Below are 19,772 nucleotides of genomic sequence, written 5' to 3'. Positions count from 1 at the left end.
GAAACCAAACTTAGGCTGATGTCAGGGCTGGATGTGGACTGGCTGGGTCTGCACTGAGATGCCAAGGGAGTCGCTAAGGTCGGAGGCTACCATCATCCAGGTATGTTGTGTTGGTTAACATCCACATCATAAGCCGTGTTGGTTAATGCCGTCACTTTAGCAAGAGCTGGAATCGCCTAAGAGACAAGCCCCAGGGTATGACTGGGTTAATTAAAGTTGGCAGATCCAAACTAACAGAGGGGGAGGAGGATACAGCATCCTCTCAGCTTAGGTTATAAACGACATAAGAAGGAGGAAGCTGAGTGTGACCATGTGTTGCTGTCTGCTTCCTTCAAATTCAACTGGACCAGCTTCCTCAGACCCCCGCAGCCAGGACTCCGCCTCCTGTATCCCCCCACCCTCAGGCTGTGAGCTGAAATAAACCCTTTTGCCATTGGGTTGCTTTTGCTAGAGTATTTTCTCACGGCAGGGTCACTACAACAGGGACTCTTCATCCTTTCCTGCCACTACAGGGACACGGACAGGGCCCCAACACTGGCTTAGCCGAGGTCACCTTCATGCAGCAGGGCTTTCCAGTGATTTAGCCCCAGAACATCTTCCATCAGTGTGGTGCGGCCTCAACCTCCAAACAATGGAATGTGAACTATATGAAAGTACTGCTGGTCACAAGGACTCAAACTGAAGCAGGCCAAACCGTTTATGTCACTCTGAACCCCTCAAATGTCTCCAACGCACCGCACTCGCACCGGTAGCTTTACTGTCTGCGGCTATAATGACCCGTCCAACTCTGACTATAATATGCTTTTGCAACTCTTCTCCATTATGGTTCATTGTTATTACCCTCTTGATATGTTTAACTGAAGAGTTAAACCTTGTCAGGGGTGGGAGAGGCGGCTCAGTGGTTAAGAACACTGGCTACTTTTCCAGAGGATCCAGGTTCGGACTCAGCAGCGCCCTCTTCTGGCCTCAACACACTGCACCAGGTACTGCAGTGGTACACAGATAAATACACAGGCAGAACACCCACACGGATCCTTTTATAAAACTGACCTTTATTATTAGTATGCATGTGTAGAGAAAAAGAAAAGGCCAGGGCACTGAGCTCTGTGCTATCTCCAACTTTAGCCATTGTGGAACATCTCATCGTTTATTCCCTGAGGAAAACAGAGGTGACTGTGGGTGTTTGGATGTCGAGTGCCTGTTTTTATGTTCCCGGATCACAAGCTTGGAGACTAACTCATGTTTTAGGACTCTCACTAGCTGTCTCCGCTTGACGGGAATTAAGAGCGTGAGTCTGCCGGAGCAGGCACTGTTTACGCCAGTGTCACCGATTGTGGCTTTCGTCACGCACGTCACGCTTCTGTTGCATATTAAGCCCTTTATAAACGTTAATTCTTTGCCACTGAGGATGTCCTCCAGGCTTTCTGATGTGTTTGGCTGGGGAGGGTGGGGGAGGGGTGGGGTCAAACAGTAAATGGCGTGAAGGTGTCCTGGAAGTGGCCGGAGAGACAAAATTAGGTTCTCTTCATTAGGCCACAGCTCTCTAATGAGCATTTTGAGATGAGGATGTGCAGGAGATGCAGAAGGAATATAATACAAAGGCTTTGAGGATTTCAAACACTAAATAAAAGGTTAACAGCCGCATTCAGAGAAAGATCTCAGATATGAGTAAGCAGTGCTCTGGACATATCACCAGGAACTGCAAGCTTTCAGCACACAGTAGGCCCACACACATCCACCCCTTTGTAAAGAGGTGACTGTGATTTGCTTAGAGCTGTCACTGTCACTGAGTAAGACCTGATTCCCCACTTCCTGTTTCCCCTCTGCAAAGCCACAGACTCTCAGGTGACAGCTGCCCCGGGCCTGCCTCAGGAGTAAGGACAAGTAATAGTCCCAAAGGACTCGTGGAGAGTGTGAGAAGGAAATGTCAGACTTGGGACACCGGGCTTTGGTGACCCTAACACAGCACTCTCCAGATGCACACCCCTGTGCTGACATGCTAACTCAAACCGATCAAGCTGAGAGCGGTCTGAGATGGTGGGAGGAAAGACACTCTCATGACAGAGGGAACTACAGAGAGTAAACAGCCATATGGGAAAGGTGACACAGCAGGCAGGTCTGTGGAGGTTTGTTTGTTTGTTTGTTTTTGAAAGACCTGCACATGTCTGAGAGAAATTTGCCAACACTGTAATGTGGCTTGCATTTTTTTAAACATTTATTTATTTTATATATGTAAGTACACTGTCGCTGTCTTCAGACACACCAGAACCCATTACAGAGCCATTGTGTGGTTGCTGGGATTTGAACTCAGGACCTCTGGAAGAACAGACAGTGCTCTTAACCACTGAGCCATCTCTCTAGCCCGTGGCTTGCATGTCTAAGCAGTACGAGAATGTTATTCAGAGGGGAGCTCCCGCTTTCTGTCTGCTTTGCTTCTGAGAGGTTAGGCTTCTGGTGTGCAACAGGCAGAGGGTGTCTGAATGACTCACTTTCCCAGAACGGCCTCAGAGACTGAGTCTCTAAGAGTTCCCCACAGCAGCTGAGCCTGCATGTTGCCACACCCTGATTCTGGGGACTCAGGTCTCTCCTCTCACTGCAGTGGGGGAGCAATGTGGAGGCCTGAGCTGGCTGCCCCTACACTCTCTTCCTGTCCCTTGTCTCCCTCGGTTTTGCTTTGTGGTATTTCGCTGTAGTAAGTCACAACCGCAGAGAGCGCTGTGTACCACACAACCCAGCAGGGGTCTCGGGCACCACCACACAGTAACAAAGTAAGGCCTTTTAACTTTCCTCGTGGGGCGAAGCCTGTTTACAGGCAGGATAAGGAAATGGCCAGTTCCTTCGCTGCCAGGCACAACAGAAAATAAAATAATCCGCCCCCACTATGCCCACCTCCTTCTTTTTAAAAATGTATCTCCCTATTCACCCCCACCCGTGTATATGTGGTAGGGGGATACTCAGCCAGAAGAGGGTATTGGATGCCCTGGTGCTGGAGTTTAAAGCAGGGCTGTAAGCCACTCAAGGTGCTGGCATCTGAATTAGCTTCCTCTAAGAGCAGCAAGTGCTCTTAGCCACAGAGTCCTCTTCCATGGCCCCTCTATTTGCTTCTTAGGACAGCAGAATCCCATTGATTCAAATTAAGAGACGGAAGGCCAGCGGCTTCCCTCCCTGTGCCGGGGATGAACGGCTCTTTCATAGCTCAGCTGTGCTTCAGAGAACAGCCCCCAGATGTGTCATTTAAAGCAGGCCCCAGAGGCTTTTTATTGAACTGTAAGTACGTGCACGTTCTGTTTACAGATGACGTGCCTTAGCTGGAAACACAAACACCCAAAGACCAAAGACAAATAAAACCTACCGTAATTATCAGCAGCCGTGTCTGACTTCTCAATGTGGATGTTCTGGGTGACTTTTGGACAGATTTCAATTTCTTTGTAAAGCTGCAAATCAGAGAGAGGGGGGCTGATTAGGATCCCATCACAAATAGCTTCTTAGGACCGACTAGTGTTCTGTAAATTTATTTTTTCATAATTGATACTTGAACAAAGATACATGCTACATCGGTCTTTTTTATTGAGTAGAAACCCACAGTGCGCATCACCAAGCTCAGCTAAGGTTAGAAGCCATTCTGTTCCTAACCACATTCTCTCTGCATACGTACACATCGCTCTATAGAACACCCTACATTTATCGCAGACCTAAAACACAAGGCCCCCGTCATTAAACCCTCTAGTGCTGGGGCAGGGACTGAAAATCAAAAGAAGGTTATAAACGTGCAGAGTGAGTGTCTTCACAATACCAGACTCACACAGGAGGAAACCCCACAGCATCATGAACTGGTGGACACCAACTGGATGATGGGATTCTCTGTTAGCCGCTCAACTGTACAAAATTAGCTAGAAAATTAAGTATACAAATCGATCAACCATCTAGAAACCCAACACAGTCTAGAATGTGTTTCTGTATAATCACAAGATTGACGTGGGACTCAGCTCACACGTCGGAAGATGTTCACGTCAACTGATCGTGTGTTTTCATATCTGGACCTGACTTCACAAGACACGAATGTCAACTGTGTGTCTTTTCATCCCATACTGGGACAGTTACAGTGTCCTTTTCATAAATTGGGGGGGGGGGGGGGTAACGCTGGCAAGAAAGTACTTTAATGAGTTGTAAGCCAGGGCAGGCAGGGAAGGACCTGAATGCCGTCTTGCAAACCCCAGAGATATGGTTTGCTCAGTCCCCCTGTGCTGACTCAGGCCAACCTGTGAAACCCAAAGGGGCCCAAGGTCAGGAGAATGAACGTCCTTAGGTAAAAAGCCTAAAGCTGAAATCCAAACTTGAAGACAAAAGAGAAAACACAAATGCAAGCTATTACTAATGTTGAAATGAAAATAAGTCTCAAGCCATAGAATTTAACAGGGACGTCATTCTGAGGCATTGAAGCAAAGCCCCCGGCAATGGCTACCCCTGCCCCACCTCTTCAGGATGTTCTTTTATTCAGTCAAGAAGAAAACGCAGGTTTCTCTCTTCGGTATACTATGACACAATGTGATGGGAGTTAGAGCTAGGAACACTGGCCATACAGCCTGGGTGTCGGGGAGCTTAATTCAATATGATTTTATTTAGACACTTCGGAAGTGGTTCGCGAAATTAAATTCCCTAATTAGAGACTTCGGTGATAGCGATTTAAGGATCAGAATATACAGCCAATAAAATTACAAATACGGAATTATTTAAATAAAGTTGACAAGACAGCAGGTCAGCACAGAGCTCGCTCAGAGCCTCTGCGAAGGCTGAGCCTTGGTAATTTACTCTTTAATATGTGTGACAGCCAGTCCTTCCCACTAGGTGGCAGTATACACCCGTTAGTTCTGACCGTCTCTGCAGAGAGTCAGTAGGACACACTTGGCTCAGAATCTCTGCCCCCCACCCTGTCCACTGTGTCAGCATCATACACACCAACCTCAAGGCCACACGCTCACTCTTGTGCTGACTGAGACTGAGACCAGGTTGAGAAGAGAGAGAGAGAGAGAGAGAGAGAGAGAGAGAGAGAGAGAGAGAGAGAGAGAGAGAGAGGACAAATCTCTAATAAAATAAAGGAGAAAACTTCTGTTTCTTAAAATGTGTTTTCTGAAAACACAGTGGGAGGGGCAGGAAACTCGAAAGCTGGTCACTGTATGCACAGGTTAGGAGCACACATATTAAAGTTCCACATTTAAAATACCATTAAAGCATTTCCCCCAACCCCTTTCAAAAACTAGATGAAGAAGATGACCAGATTTTAACACCGCTTTGACTAACCAGGTGCTTGGGTTCTCACGAAATCATGTCCTGTCTCCCCGTCTCCCCGGCCACCCCAGTCCAGGCCACCACGGCCTCTTATCCAGCTGTGGACCCCAGCCAGCAGGAGTCTGCCTGCCCACTGTCCCTATATGGTGCATTTGCCCTATGCCAACCTCAAGGAGTCTGTGACAAAAGAGGTCAGCTGTTGCCATTGCGAGGTAAGTCATAGGACCGGCCTCGGGACCCCCAGGACCCCAGAAAACCCAAACCCGTGTGTGCTGAACTCTCTCAAGGGAAACGGTGCCGTATGTGCATTAAAGCGGTGTTCGCCAGCTCACACAGACTCGCCTTTAGACTGCATCTGATACCTACCTAATATACCACAAATGACAGGCAGGTGGCCTTCACTGTGTGTTATGTGGGGATAAGACCTGAGTAAGTTCACACATGTTCAGCGCATCACGGCCCTCAAACTGTACACTGTTCTGTATGTGCTACAGAGAAGTCACAACATGGCGGCTCAGTCTACAGCCGGATTCCATTAGCCTGTGCCCAGCCCTCTGACCTGTTACTTCACCGGCCCACGCGGTACAGACGGTTCACACTCCCTCCCCGCCTCACGCAGAGCCAGGCTCCTCTCCTTTGTACGTGTGTGTGTGCGAGCATGTGTGTGCGCACGTGTATGTGGAGGTCAGAGATGGCTGTCAAGTGTCTCTCCCAACCACTCTCACTTCACATCTGATGACATCTCTCACTGAGCCTGGAGTCACCAACTCAGCTCCCGCCATGTCTGCCGCCAGCGCTGGGATGACAGGTGCCTGGCTCTGCACCACCTTTTACAGGGGACCTGAGGTCTAGAGCTCCTGCTCCTGTGACAGAAGAAATTCTACCAACTGACCTCCCCCTCCCCCACCTGACCTGTGTTACGTCTGCTTGAAACACGAGAGACGTGTGCCTCGTTCTCCTCGCCTCCTGACTCCCATGGCCCACCTCAGCATGCCAACGCCGTGCCTCTCTATTCGTCTGCCCCAACCTTTTGCTTTTCCAAGCCTCAAAACCTGCTGCCGAAGACAGGTTTCTACTCGAATTTCTGCAAACCTGAATAGAGGCTCCTCCAGAAACAGGACTCCCCCGCCTCTGGCACACACCCTGTGAGGATCAGAGATTATGCCAGGCACAAAAACGCTAAGTAAATATTTGCTAGATGAATGAATAAATAAATTAATCAATTTTGGCCGCACATTTTCTTCCCCCGTCACTTTAATAAGAACTCATTGATTGTGAGATCTGAAAAGCTATTATCTCTACAGACTAAACCCCAGGTTTGTGATCATTCTATGGCCTGGTTCCAACAACTATCTAGTCATGAAGAAATAGCCAAATGGGTGTCATTTACATTACTATAGTCAGTAAAGCAGGCAGACAGGGAGTACTGGTAGATATTCAGAGAGCTCCCTACCCACCCACAAGAATACCCATCGCCCTCCAAAACCTTCCAAGTCCGGAACTCACTTTCTGCTACTGATGAGACAGAATTGAGTATCTGGGATGGGGTAGGGGGTCATATATGAGGACATGGCTGCAGACAGCATGCAGGTGAGGCAGCAAAGCCAGCTAACTCTGTGCAGACTGCTGCCTGCTAGAAGGAGCAAAACAAACAAACAAACCAAATATGCTCTCAGAAAGCACACTGTGCCGACGGGCCCTGCCTTGGCATGACCTGACCCCACACCCAGAGGAATGATCCAAACCAGGGACCCCTGAGATGATTTTGGGGGCCTGTGAACTTAGAACAGAAAGTAAAAGATACCCAGAATATTTACAGAAGATTGACCAGCATCTTCTTTGACCATGGATGCGTGTAGGCAACCTGAACCCCAATACCAAGAGTACCCATGGCTACATCGTGAACACTAAACCTATCTCAGTATCAAATTCCACTTGCGACTAATACCTCGGGGGATTAGTTATACTTGCCAGGTTTCTGAGAGGCAGTCGCTGCTACATCGACTGCTAAGGTTATAACTCAGTGAGCTCAGGACATATCATTTCAATTGATTGTTGCTAGGCATCTTGTTATAACTAAGCCATGGGAAAGTCTACACATCCTATCTCGTGTGACCGTAACTGTTACTCTGGGAAGGGCTCTAGAAGCTTTGTCAAGCACGAGAGCTGCCCGGAACATAAGAAGCTTGGAGAACGTGGTGAGATTGAAGATGCTGGCATAAGCCAGGCCCTGGTAATTGCTTCCTTGGGGATCTCTGGGCCAGAGAGAGAAAACACAATGCTCCCCCTGTACTTCGGGTTTTTCTCTTAACTATAACACATACATAACACTTATAGACATAGACTGAGCTCGGCGCACCAGCACACCATCGTCATCACTGGATAAAACCACATAGTGTCCATAGCTTATGATATGTGAGGGGGGCCGGAGGGTTGGCTCAGTGGTTTAAGATCACTGACTGCTCTTGTAGAGGACCCGTTTCAATTCTCAGCACACACATGGAGGCTCACAACTGTCTGACTCCAGTCTTACTAAAATGCATAAAACAATAGAATAAATAAATCTAAAAAATGTTTGTTCACAACAATCATACGCGTAATAGGCATTTCAAAGTGATGCCCCGATTAGCGCACATGCCTGACATGTAGAGGGCCCGACTGGCACACATGCCCGGTACATACAGAAAACGGAAGTTGGCAGCCTATGAGCCCTACAATCTACTGAAACTCACAAACTGTAAGGCATAAACTAAATGGTCTTTTTACAGTGTTATCAGCCTAGCCTCTCTTTTGTGATCATGTAGCTCCAAGATGAAACTGTAGCAGAGGCTAGCTCCAGGGTTAGCCCTCAATCCGCTTGCCTAGATGTCGCAGCATTGCGGTTTCAAATGTGCACCACACTACACGTGAGATCCTTTTCCCTCCAAGTAACATCTTGCTGTGTTGTTCATCAGGCTAACATTGAACTCCTAGGGGATCACGTCATTCTCCTGCCTCAGCCTCCGAGAAGTTAGGGACCACAGTGCTGAGCTAATGTTTTTCTTCTTGGGCAAGGAAAGGACTCCTTGCTCATTCTCAGAAGAAACACAGTACCTCCTTGCTATTAACGCAACCTGCCCCATCATGGCCATTAGCAGCCTAGCGTGGAGTCATCATTTGGGTCCTTTTCCTTTTGCAATGTTTATTTTATGTGTATGAGAGTTTTGTCTGCAGCACATTTATGCACCATGTGTGTGTAGTGGCTGCAGCGGCCAGAAGAGGGCACCAGAGAGCCCAGGTCAGAATTACAGATGGTTGGTTATAAGCCACCATGTGGGTACTGAGAACCTTAGGCTGGCTCCTCTGCAAGTGTGGGCTGTGTCCCTAACCAGTGAACATCCCATCCCACTGGCCCCCTTTTAATCTGCTTCCAACATTTAACATGATCAGACTGTCACAGGAGGATAATCTCCTATTTCCTTAAAAGAACATTTAGAGAGATCTGGGGGTGACCTTTTCGGCTCGCCAGCCAGACACATTCCAAATCATAACTCATACCGTGGAGACAACCACATGGATCTGTCAAAGTGCTTTAAACAGTGTGCTTACGGTTGGTGAGAGTTTCCTAACAGAAAAAATACAGTTCGAGAAGTTGATTTAAAATACCACTCCCTATGAAATTCTGCACCATGGTTCCTCTTTCCAAAAGGAACCTCCGGGCTGTACTTCCAGTTCCGTTTTCTGTCGAGAGACACTCCCTTGTTTCCATCCCCACATCCACAGCAAACAGCTCCATGTCCTCCAGAAGGATGACTAAGTACCAAGAGGCCAGAACATTCTCCAAGAGAGGCCCTTATTCCCCAAACCATTGTTTATTAGAGCTGAAAAAAGAAAATGCACTGGTCTGCTAAGAAAAGGAAGCTGCCAGTGGTTTCCACGGCGACAACCGCTAACACCTACTGAGAAACCATTCTTCTGCCCTTTGTAAAATCCCAGAACTCTCAGTACTGGTGTCTCACTGTTTGCCAGGACCCTAAGATTAGTATGCAGAAGGACTGAAGTAAGCTCAGGCCCAGATCAAAATCCAAGTTCTCTACCTCTGTGGACACTCAGACATCCATAGATAGCTCCGAGAATCTATATGAATGCAGTTCCAGCAAGCTGGGCGATGCGTCAGATGGGCGGGGAGGTAAGGGTGGGGTGCGTGCGGTACACCCACAAGATTTAACCTTTCAGTTCTGATAAGAACAGAAGCTACACAAAATTGGAGCGCTTTCACTGTGACAACCGATCTTAGAGTCACCAATTAAAAACAAAAAAAACAACTGATCTTAGAGTCACCAATTTAAAGAAAAAAAACATAAAAGTGTAAGAGCTGGTCCTGTTGCCCAACTCTTATCTGAGCATCATCTGTGGGTTTCAGTGTTCTGGGTGACAGACGGCACAGCCCTGCTCTCTGGACAAGCAGAGGCCTCTTTCCGCTCTGGGATCTCTGTGAGAAGCAAGGCCATCTCCGCCAGCTTCGGGGCTTGTTCTCTTCAGAACTTGTTCCACTCCACCAGCTACAGTTACCACAAGGACATGCATAATCTGAAAATTATCTCCGAGTGTACACGGACAGTGGTCATAAACATTACCAGCTCGTAAATGTCCTCCTCAGGCTGCGGGATGTAGAACTGCATCTTGTTCTCCATTAGGAATTTCAGGCGCAAGTAATGGGCGGAATGATCCAGTTGATGCGCCTGAGAAGGGAAGAAAGGAAAATGTCCTATTTAGTCACAAACAGGATCGAGTATGTCCTCGGGAGCCTGAGACAAGGGGTACACGGGGATTTATTACACGGATCTCACTTCTACACAAACTGGAAATACCTCATATTTTTAAGATAAAATTTCAATTTTATATAAAGTGATTAAAAAGTATTTCTCAACGTCCAGTGGTGAGAATTATGTTTTAAGAAGTAAAATCTATTGTAAGCACTCTTACTTCCTACTGAGTATCTATAAACACATAGGCCAAAATGGCAGTCCAACCATTACTCCCTTATCATTCAGTCACAGCTCACAGTGAGCAGCACGCCAGGTGGGCACAGGTGACACAGCAAAGAACAGACACTGAGGGTCCCTAGAGTGACTGGTCAGATCGCTGAGGGTCCCTAGAGTGACTGGTCAGATCGCTGAGGGTCTCTAGGGTGGGTTTGGGTCTGGAGAACTGGCATCCCAGCAGCATGCAGCGGGTGGTAAAGGTGCTTCTGTTGCTGGTTGGGGGGGGGGGGCGCGGAATCCAGCCTGGGTTCTTGTCCCAAAGATTGTGAAGTCTGAAGGCCATGCAGCAGAACAAACACCGTTCAGTGATGGGACTCCAGGCACCTGGCTTTCCCCTCACTATGTCTGAGACGTGATGGACAGCCCTTGGCTCTCTACAGGAGTCAGAGGTGAAGAAGGGGCGTGGGTGGGCCAAGGGAATGCACACCAGGGAAGCCTTTAAGGACTGGGGTGACAGGACCAGTAAGAAGTTTCCCTTGTGAGCCTGTGAGGGGCGGGAGGAGAGGTTCTTCCCACTCTCCCGGGCTTCACAAATCCTTTAATTACAGGCAAACATTTTGTTTTGCCATCTGTTCCCTACTGAGGCGCAAGGGAAGGAGGACTGAGTTTCATGTGGGTCTCAATGGCCGGGACAAGGCAGCCTGGCCACCTTACTGCTGTCATTAATAAACACTCCTGGACAGTCCTAACCAGACTGGCTTCTGTAATCACCTTCTGGACATCCCAGCCCTGTACTAACCTCACCCAGGGGATTCTGGGACAAACCACAGTGGGGACACGCATCAGCCAGCTGTCAGACAGACAGTACTGAACAGAATGAGAATCCCACCTCCATCCCCATACTGCTGACATATGGAATGGCATGGGGAAGGACAAATGGCAGCCGGGTTTTAGTGCGGAGAACATGGTTCACACCACATGTATTTTCCCAAACTTCTATTACTTGATAACTTTAGAAATTAAAGACAAATGCATGCGACCAAGTGTGAAAGTGAGGGTAGGCCCGAGTACCAGCAGCACGTGCCTACTGCCCCTGTGGTCTAGAGGCTAAGGCAGGAGTGTGTCAAGGTTGAGACCAGCTCAGACTCAGAAGAAACAGAAAAGCAAATATTCACATGGGTTTGATGAGAAATCACTTGGTGAACAGTTATTCTAACATCAGGACATGGAAGATAAGTATTCCTGTGGACCCTCCCATTTCAGTGAGAGTTTGAGAGTTATGACCAGTGGTTAAGAGCACTGACTGTCCTTCCAGAGGTCCTGAGCTCAATTCCCAGCAACCACATGGTGGCTCACAACCATCTGTAATGGGATCCTATGCCCTCTTCTGGTGTGTCTGAAGACAGCGACAGTGTATTCAAATATATAAAAATAAATAAATCTTTAAAAAGAAGAGTTATGATCTGAAATAAAGCAGGAGCTAATTCAGTCTTCCAACTCTCCCGAACTTCCATCTCAAAGCAGACAGAACTACACTGTGCTTGTAACACTGTACGAAAGAACCCAAGGGTGAGGAAACACTGGTGAATGATTGTGAAGCATCTGGATTGTTTTGACTTCGAAAACCATTCAAGAGAGAATTTCCTTGCAAGAGGAATTCCGTTAAGGGGAGGGGAAATTAAATAGTACATTTGCTTTCCAGTCTACACTTACTCAAACCACTTAGCATTATATCCGTTTTGTAAACTCTGCCATAAAATAAATATTACAACTGGGAAAGTTTAGCTAGCATTAAAAAAAAAAAAAAACCCTCACATTTTACTATAATTGTTTCAAAGGATTAAGTAGCTGTGTGGTTCTTTTTAATAGTTCAAGCCACTAAGATGCGGAATAATTGGGCTGGGGAAACGGCTGAGTGGGGAAGTACGGGCCTTACAATCATGAGGCCCGAGTCTACTTCCAGAACTACATAAAACTGCCAGGGTGCCAGCGTCTCACTCCGACCGCCGTGTTTGGGACAGGAGACAGGGCGATCCCTGGGACTAGCGGGCCAGCCTGTCTAGCTTACTGTCGTGAGGCCCGGGACAATGGGAAACTCTAACTCAAAGGAGGTGGACTGTGTCCTAAAAATGGCACTCAAGGGTTGTCCTTTGGCCTACACACATACACAGTGAACAGACACACACACACACACACATATAAAAATGTGGAGTAACTTGACACCACAGTCACACACGAACAATATGAGTTACCACGAAAGAATGAAATCAGTTGTGCTGGTTTTTATAATTGCAATAATCCGAATATATTTTTTAAACACGTAGGCCGGCATGGTTGCTGGCCACCGCTTGACAATCATTTCAGTGGCATCTATCTCATGAAATGAATATCTTGAAACATTTACTACACCAGAACTTGACTGGTGATCACATGGATGGTAGACAGTAATTGGGGGTAAAATGGTGTGGCTCAGAAGATGGGAAAGAGAACACGTGAATGCAAGAGGCAGAAGAAACTGATTATTGGATATTAGGGACCAATACTTCCTACGGACCAATTCCCCACAAAGCCATGGCCACTCCAAAACTGTGGCCTGATCGTCAATTCCTCAAGGACACCCCACCACTATGTCACATCCAGGCTCTGGCTTATACAAAAAATTCGAGGGTTTCAACTTCCAGCAGCTAAAAACACCTCCCCCAGCTCTGCAGAATATTAGTGGTTCTCTAAAGACCTGTGCTCAGCTATAAATAAAGGAACACAGAAACCCTCAGAAGACTGACTTTGGTAAGTAATTACAGTGAAAAGCCATGAACAGAGACGCCATTATGTTTGAAAGCTAAAGCCCGTGTCCATGAAAGAACTGAGGTGAGGTGACAGTTTATTTCTAATGCCTATGTGGGGACCAATTTCAGCTTTGTCCTGAAACAAGTGGACCAACTTTCTCCACGGAAGGCTGTTGAGAATGAACTGGATCATTTCATTCCCCCTCCCCCATTCACATGAAGAGCTATATTTCTTAGGTTAGGCATTACTGACTTTTTTTTTAAAGCATATATAAATTTCTGGTAGTGTAATCACAACATACTTGTTGAGAGAGTGAAATTATTCAATATTTACAAATCGTATGTTGAATGAACAGGGCTTTCAAAATGTCGTTTTTGTTCATCCAAATGGTTCTAGAATAAAATTAGGATTAAAAAAGATTTCTATTTTTGGAGCCCTATGGAAGCTGACTCCCCTAAGAATATATTCTAGGTTCCTCTGAGCCTTGTGGACTGTCCTTCCCATGGACTAACACTCTGAGAGTGTTAGTGAGTTCTGTGAGTGTCCACCTGTCACAAATGCACACACCCAGTTGGGGGCAGCGTGAATGGGCTCACTTGGCTGATCTTCCTGTCCTTTCTGACTGTGATGTGAGCTCAGAAAAGTACCTAAGGCTTTTGGTACCTAAGGCCCTTGCAGCCTTGCTTCCTGTATCTGCAAATGCTCCTCTTCAGACATGATGTGATCGACTGAGACCACAGGTGCCGTGATACACAGAAAAGTAAAAGCCAGTGTTCGAGAAGGGTGACTTCCCTCTTCCTGCTGTCACTGGAGGGTGCCCAGCTATGAAGAGGCTCACCTTGGAAAAGATGGACACATTTCCACATTTTGAGGGGAGAGCAGAACGAAACCAATCACTGTCTAGTTAGAAAACTCAGGCCAATTCCACGTCCACGGAAAGAGAAATTTCCTAGCATGTCAAACGCACTTAGGGTTTCCCTAACCTAAAGAAGTCACCAGCGTACAGGTTACCATTCAAACATCAGTCGGCAAAATGGGATGAGACAATTGGACGAATGCCTGTGCGAGCGTGTACAAAACGGAAGCAAGCAGCAGAGTGTCCACGGTGGTGGGTTTTGCACTCTCAGTCCTAACAAGCTTTGGTCTTCGTCTCAGGTTCTCTATACTGTGTGCAGGGAGAGGTGGCACACATCTGTGGCATTGGAACATGGAGACAAAGCACTCCAAAGAGTTTCCCTCCTCCTCACTCAGACGCTGCTTGCACACGGTCATGTGTCATGAAGGAATGCAGGGCTGTATGCATGTGCATACCCAGCCTCCTCCCTCAGACTGCACCCACAGGTGCCAAGCATGCCCAGCCTCCTCCCTCAGACTGTGCCCACAGGAGCTTGAGAAGAGGCCTCCCCACAATTCTGCTCTTCTCAGGAGAACAACCTGAAGAGCTACATACCTTGCAAATGAGCTCCAAGGTGTCCCTCGCAGTGTCCCCTGGTCGGACAACCGTCAAGGCTGGCTGATTGTTGGGTAGACAGAACCAGGATGGAGTGAAATATTCATGGACCCAAATGTCACAGTCAGGATTGTGCTGGTGGACACTGGGTAAGACCACTTCCTTCTCCCTCTGTGATAAGAAGCAAAGTCATCAGAGCTGCTGTGGGCTCTAATGACTTCAGATGCCCAGACTACCTAAACCCAGGGAAACAGCCTAGACTGGAAGGAGGGTCCCCGCTGGGAGGGAGGAGACCCCCGGGGAGAGATAGCTATAGAGAAAGAAGCATTATGAGAGGAGAGGCAAGCAGCCTTTGACTCAGGACACGGACACACAACGTCCCCACGTTGTCTACGGTCATGACGTGAGCACTGCACAGATGATCAGAGAGCAATGTCATTCCGTTCAGCCCAGCGTCTCTTCCACAGAGGCATTTTGAATTCTGAGCAGAAAATTCCATCAGCAAGAATATCCATGCAAATTTTATACTGCAAAGGAACAATGAGCCCCCAAGGGAACTGTGTTCTTAAAGATAATTCCCTGGCACCACAGGCTGACAAAAAGCAGCATCCTTTGTGCTCTCTGGGCTGACAGGGAGGAACAAGGCCACATCCCAGATGGAGTTCAAAGAGTCCCAAGACTCTTCACAGTGATCCCCCCCCTAGGACCATGACTGTCATCTCAGCCACACAGATTGAGGTGGGGGGGGGGATTTTGAGAGAGGTGGGGAAGACCTGGACAAATGCAGTTGGGCTGAACCTAAACAAGCAGACAAGCCAGAGCACCAAGCATCCCGTGGGTGCATGATCCCTTAGGAGCCCCATCAAATAAGCAAGGAGACATGTTAGATGGCTGTGATGTGAACCTACTTGATCCTCGAGTAGTATGGCTTTACTAGGGGTTTGTAAAATATGGATCGACAGATTCCTAAGAACAAAGTTGAAAGCAGCTACCCGCAAGAGACAAACTTCTCAGTAAAACTTCCCATTCATGGCAATGATGGGGTCCAGGAGGAAGAGGCTCAGCCCGGCTTTTGGACTTGTGTTCACTCAGAAGCTGGACTCCAGAGAAAGAATAGCCTGCCACAGGCATCACTTCCCACACTCCAGAACCTACAACTGGAATCTCCCCAGGCACACATACCACATCAAATCCTTGCCCCTTAGCACTCTGTCAACCCTAGACTTGCATCTAAACTGCTCTTTGAGGCAAGGCTAAATGCCAGGAAGCCTAGAAAATTAGAAACCACAGACATATAAGGGAACCCACAACTGTTGCCATCCCTATACCTACCCCGTGTGCAAGAAACAATGCTACATCATTTAAAATGAATAATACACACAAAACTGGCCAACTTCAGATGTGACAAAGTAAGTATTTAGAACTATGCTTGAATTGCATATATGTGCAATAATTTAATTTCATCATGAACAATTATTCACGGGGGGGGGGGGGGGGGGTGCCATGGGAATGTATTCCCTGAGCCACCTCCAGACTCAGGATGACACATCCAGGTAGTCTGAGTAAAGAAAAGCCTTTCCTGACACCATTATTCCCCAGTTCCCACTAAACCAAGAACTCCACTGAACTCTGGCTCCTGTGGATCAGATCCTTCCTAGAACACCGGGCTCAGACACTGCTGACTAATATTACTTGGTTACTTGGCAACCGAAAGCTAGTTGAATTCTGCTGCACTGATCCTGGTGATGGAAACCAGGAAATCACAGCAGCATTGTGCTGTCAGCATTAAAAACATGAGGAATGGGGAACTGGGGTTCTGGAAAGGGAGGTGTCCTTTTTTTTTTTTTCCGGTATAAAGCAAGGCTACAAAAAGTGGCTATGGGGGAAATCGGTGTTTTCTGGGGTTGTAATCCTGACAGTTTGAAAGTCCCTATTAAATTCAAGCATAAGGTTGAAGCGTACCTGAGTATTAGACTTGGGAGGCAAATGCATTTAGAAGAAGAGGAGGAGGAGTGGGAGGAGGAAGAGGAGTGCGGGAGGAGGAGTGGGAGGAGGAGGAACATACTATCAGAACATTCCTTCGAAATTAATGGGAACAAAATAGCATGTGTGGGCAGAGTATGAGGTCACCTCTTGGGAATAAAAGTTGTACATAAAAAGGAATTAGCAATGGCATACAGTATTCAGCTAACTCGGAACCCAAATCATATTCCAGTTGGAATCTTACGCGTCAGATGATAAGTATGGAAATGTTATGTCAGCAGGGAAATGTTCTTATTAGTACCAAGATTTAAACAGAAAGTGGTTTTCCCCACCTCGTGGTAACCTGTTAGATAACATTTGTAAAAACCGAAACTTTGAATTTTTCAGACCGAGTGTACTGAATTTTAATTTCCCCCAAATGGCAGCATGGCTGGTGCCCTGTGTGACTCCAGAGGGACTGTGGGTTGGTTTTTACCTTGCCATCTGGAACTGAGTCATCAAATATTCCCTCTAAAGATCTCTTTACAGCATCAGTCCCTTCTCCAAACACCTGCACAGACAAAAGTGTCACCTTAAAAAAGGGAAATCTGATAAATCAAAAGCAGGGGACAGTGGGGCACAGTGGGAGAGAGAGGCTTTGGGAAGACATCCCAGCAGGGTTCAGGCCCTCCCAGATCCCACAGTCTGCCACAATTTAAGGTGGCAAGCCACAAGAATCAGGTCCCAGTAAATCAAACTTCCCACAGCTTGAACCGTTCAAACATAAAGAAATGGTTTGTTGTTAGATGTGGATAATCCAGTTTAAAAGAACGAGACTCATTCAGAGAGAAGACTTCCCCTCACAGACCGGAAGCAGTTTCTTACCCATAATTACACAATTCCATCCTTCAGTAGAACTGGAGAACATATTTATAGCTTTTGTGTTTAAAAGGTAGGAAAGGGTTTTGGTTGTAATTTAAATACCAGAAGAGTATTTTTTTTGAAACTGTACATATTATATACCTTAAAGATATGATAGGATCAATAATCAAAACCCAAACACAATAATTTCTACATTCAGGCAACTAAAGGAGCATGTGCCACCAGAATAAAGTCAGCCTGCCCCCCTCCCTCTCTCTCTCTGTCTCTCTCTCTGTCTCTCTGTCTCTCTGTCTGTCTGTCTCAATAGTAAAAATGAAGCTACAGAAACAAAAAACTTGTCTATTTTAGAGTCCTGAATTAGTGACAAATTTTCTATTACAATATGGCTAAGCAAGATTTTTAAAATTAACTTCAGGAATTATAAAAATGATTTAAAAACATATTGTGAAGATGTTCGCTTGCTTCCGTTGAAATTCGGCGACACATCCCAGTGGGCTACAGTCTAACCAGGTGCCCAGATGGTAAAACCACATAAACCTAGAGTTTTGATAGAACCTAAGTTCCAAACTGCAAAGCAGTGGAGAGAGGCTGATGCTAACAGCCTCCTTCTGTAGGTGAGGCAGAGAGCCTCCAAATCTCAACTGTGCCACGTCTGTCCTACCCTCCTGAAGATTCAAAAAATAAACCAACCAGCTTGTTCATGCTCACAGGCATCACATGATCAACTGGTCTCCTTCGGATTCCATCAAGACAGAAACATGCCATGTTTCAGGAGGGAGTGTGCTGGCCAATTGGGAAACATGGGACAGCAGCCTTCAGAACTAACTAAAGCCTGTGGAAGCTAGTGGCTGCAGCTCTCAGAGTAAAGGGTGAGGGAATCCTGGGATCCAGTCAGCTTTGCTCAAGGGCATCCCAACCTAGCAAATGCTGAGCGCTTGGCAGTCCAGCCACGGTAGTCTCTCCAAAAAGTCTTCTGACCTCTAAAATCTAGGCAGGTGGTTGGAGGCTATTCCCTTCTCAGTGTCAGTGGAGACAGAGGGCGGTAATGGGGAGTGACGTCAGCTGGAGAGAGACCTCAGCTAGAAGAGGGAAGAGAAAGGCCACTGGGCCTTGCTACCCAGGGCTCCACCAAGCATCAGCCCAGACCAAGTGAGCCCCGTGATCCTCTTGGATCTGAGTAGAAGCTGCCATGGTTAGGGCCACCTTCCAAATCTTAGAGCCAAAGAAACGGTCACATTTCCCTGAGGTTGCCTTTGACCCTGTGGCATCAGAGATGGATTAAGAAGACTGTATTTAATGCTCACTCAGCTTCCTATGAAGCCTGCTCCGTTCTGAGGACTTCCATGAATTCTGCACTTTCTTTGGCAGGTCTGTAATTAACCAGAGACCGGGGAAAGGGCAGGTGGGGAATGCATGCTGTTGAGAGACTAATGGCTCAATGTCTGGACTACAAAATACTTATTAAAACTGTCTCGTAGAACTAAAGTGTCAAGTTGATTTAAAGTGTCAGCAAACACACACACACACAACGACTGAAACAGACGTAACATCAGTGGATCCTTTGTGTTGACTCTGGGACCTACCTGGTTGATGGTTGGGCGTCCCTGCTTCTTTTTGGAGGTAGTGTCTAGGCCCCAGAGAGAAGAAAACCTGCTCCTTCGCTTGCTCGCAGACCTGGACATGGCCTGAGTGCGCCTTCTCACTCCGATCTCACCAGTCCTGGCTGCCACCTGGGATTGGTTAAGACAGAAGACGCCACCTTGGGTTGCCACCCAGTCCCAGCCTTCATTAACCCCCTCTCCCAGTACAGCAATGACCCTAGTGTTCAAAGCTACGGCATGGGGACTTGGAGACCTTTACTGATGTAATACGAAAAGCTGGCGAGCTCAATCACGGTGGAGAATCAGTAATAATAAATAAAATGGCAATACAATATACCATATTGCTAAGAGTTAGCTGTCCTCCAGTCAGACCTGCACTGCTGTACCTGCTGCATGGAGCCACATTTTTTTTTTTTTTTTTTTTTTTTTGAGATGCCTCCTGACAGCTACAGAGCTGTTTCTGCGTTTTAATTAAAATTGACACTGAAGGTCAGTGAAAACCAGCAGATTTCTGGTGGCTGTGATTTCATACTAAATCTAACCTAGCCAATCTCTTCAATCTCTTAGAAAATGGAAAACCATCCTCTTGGCCAGGCAAGTAAGTAATTCGTGGCCCCAATATCCAGGGTCTCCCCTAGAAAATCCATAATGTACCTGGGCACTTGGCCAAGAAGTCAAAGTTGGCTTTTCCTTGGAGTGGGGCGTGCACCGTGACAAGTTCTAGTCAATGGGACAGCTTCTAGGAAAGGTTCTCAAAAGAGGGGGCTTTCTACTCGCTTTGGCACAGTTCATCCCTAGTGGTAGAAAGAACTGGGTCACAGCCTAAAACATCAGTCTTTT

General features: G+C 47.0%; 1 protein-coding gene across 1 annotated transcript in view; it reads right to left on the bottom strand.

The window, feature by feature from the left end:
- TIAM1 (TIAM Rac1 associated GEF 1) overlaps positions 1–19,772 on the bottom strand; it is a 164,491-nt gene that overhangs the window by 51,351 nt on the left and 93,368 nt on the right. Inside the window, exons 8-12 of the mRNA XM_080919023.1 lie at positions 18,915–19,061; positions 16,946–17,020; positions 14,488–14,658; positions 9,903–10,007; positions 3,353–3,434 (exon numbers count right to left, since the gene is read on the bottom strand). Of these exons, the coding sequence (XP_080775149.1) occupies positions 3,353–3,434; positions 9,903–10,007; positions 14,488–14,658; positions 16,946–17,020; positions 18,915–19,061 (580 nt within the window). The remainder of the gene's footprint in view (positions 1–3,352; positions 3,435–9,902; positions 10,008–14,487; positions 14,659–16,945; positions 17,021–18,914; positions 19,062–19,772) is intronic.

The sequence above is a fragment of the Micromys minutus genome (genome assembly GCF_963924665.1).
Source record: "Micromys minutus genome assembly, chromosome: 7".
NCBI lineage: Eukaryota > Metazoa > Chordata > Mammalia > Rodentia > Muridae > Micromys > Micromys minutus.
The sequence above is the reverse complement of the archived record's forward strand: the minus strand, read 5'-3'. Positions and strand labels throughout refer to the sequence as shown.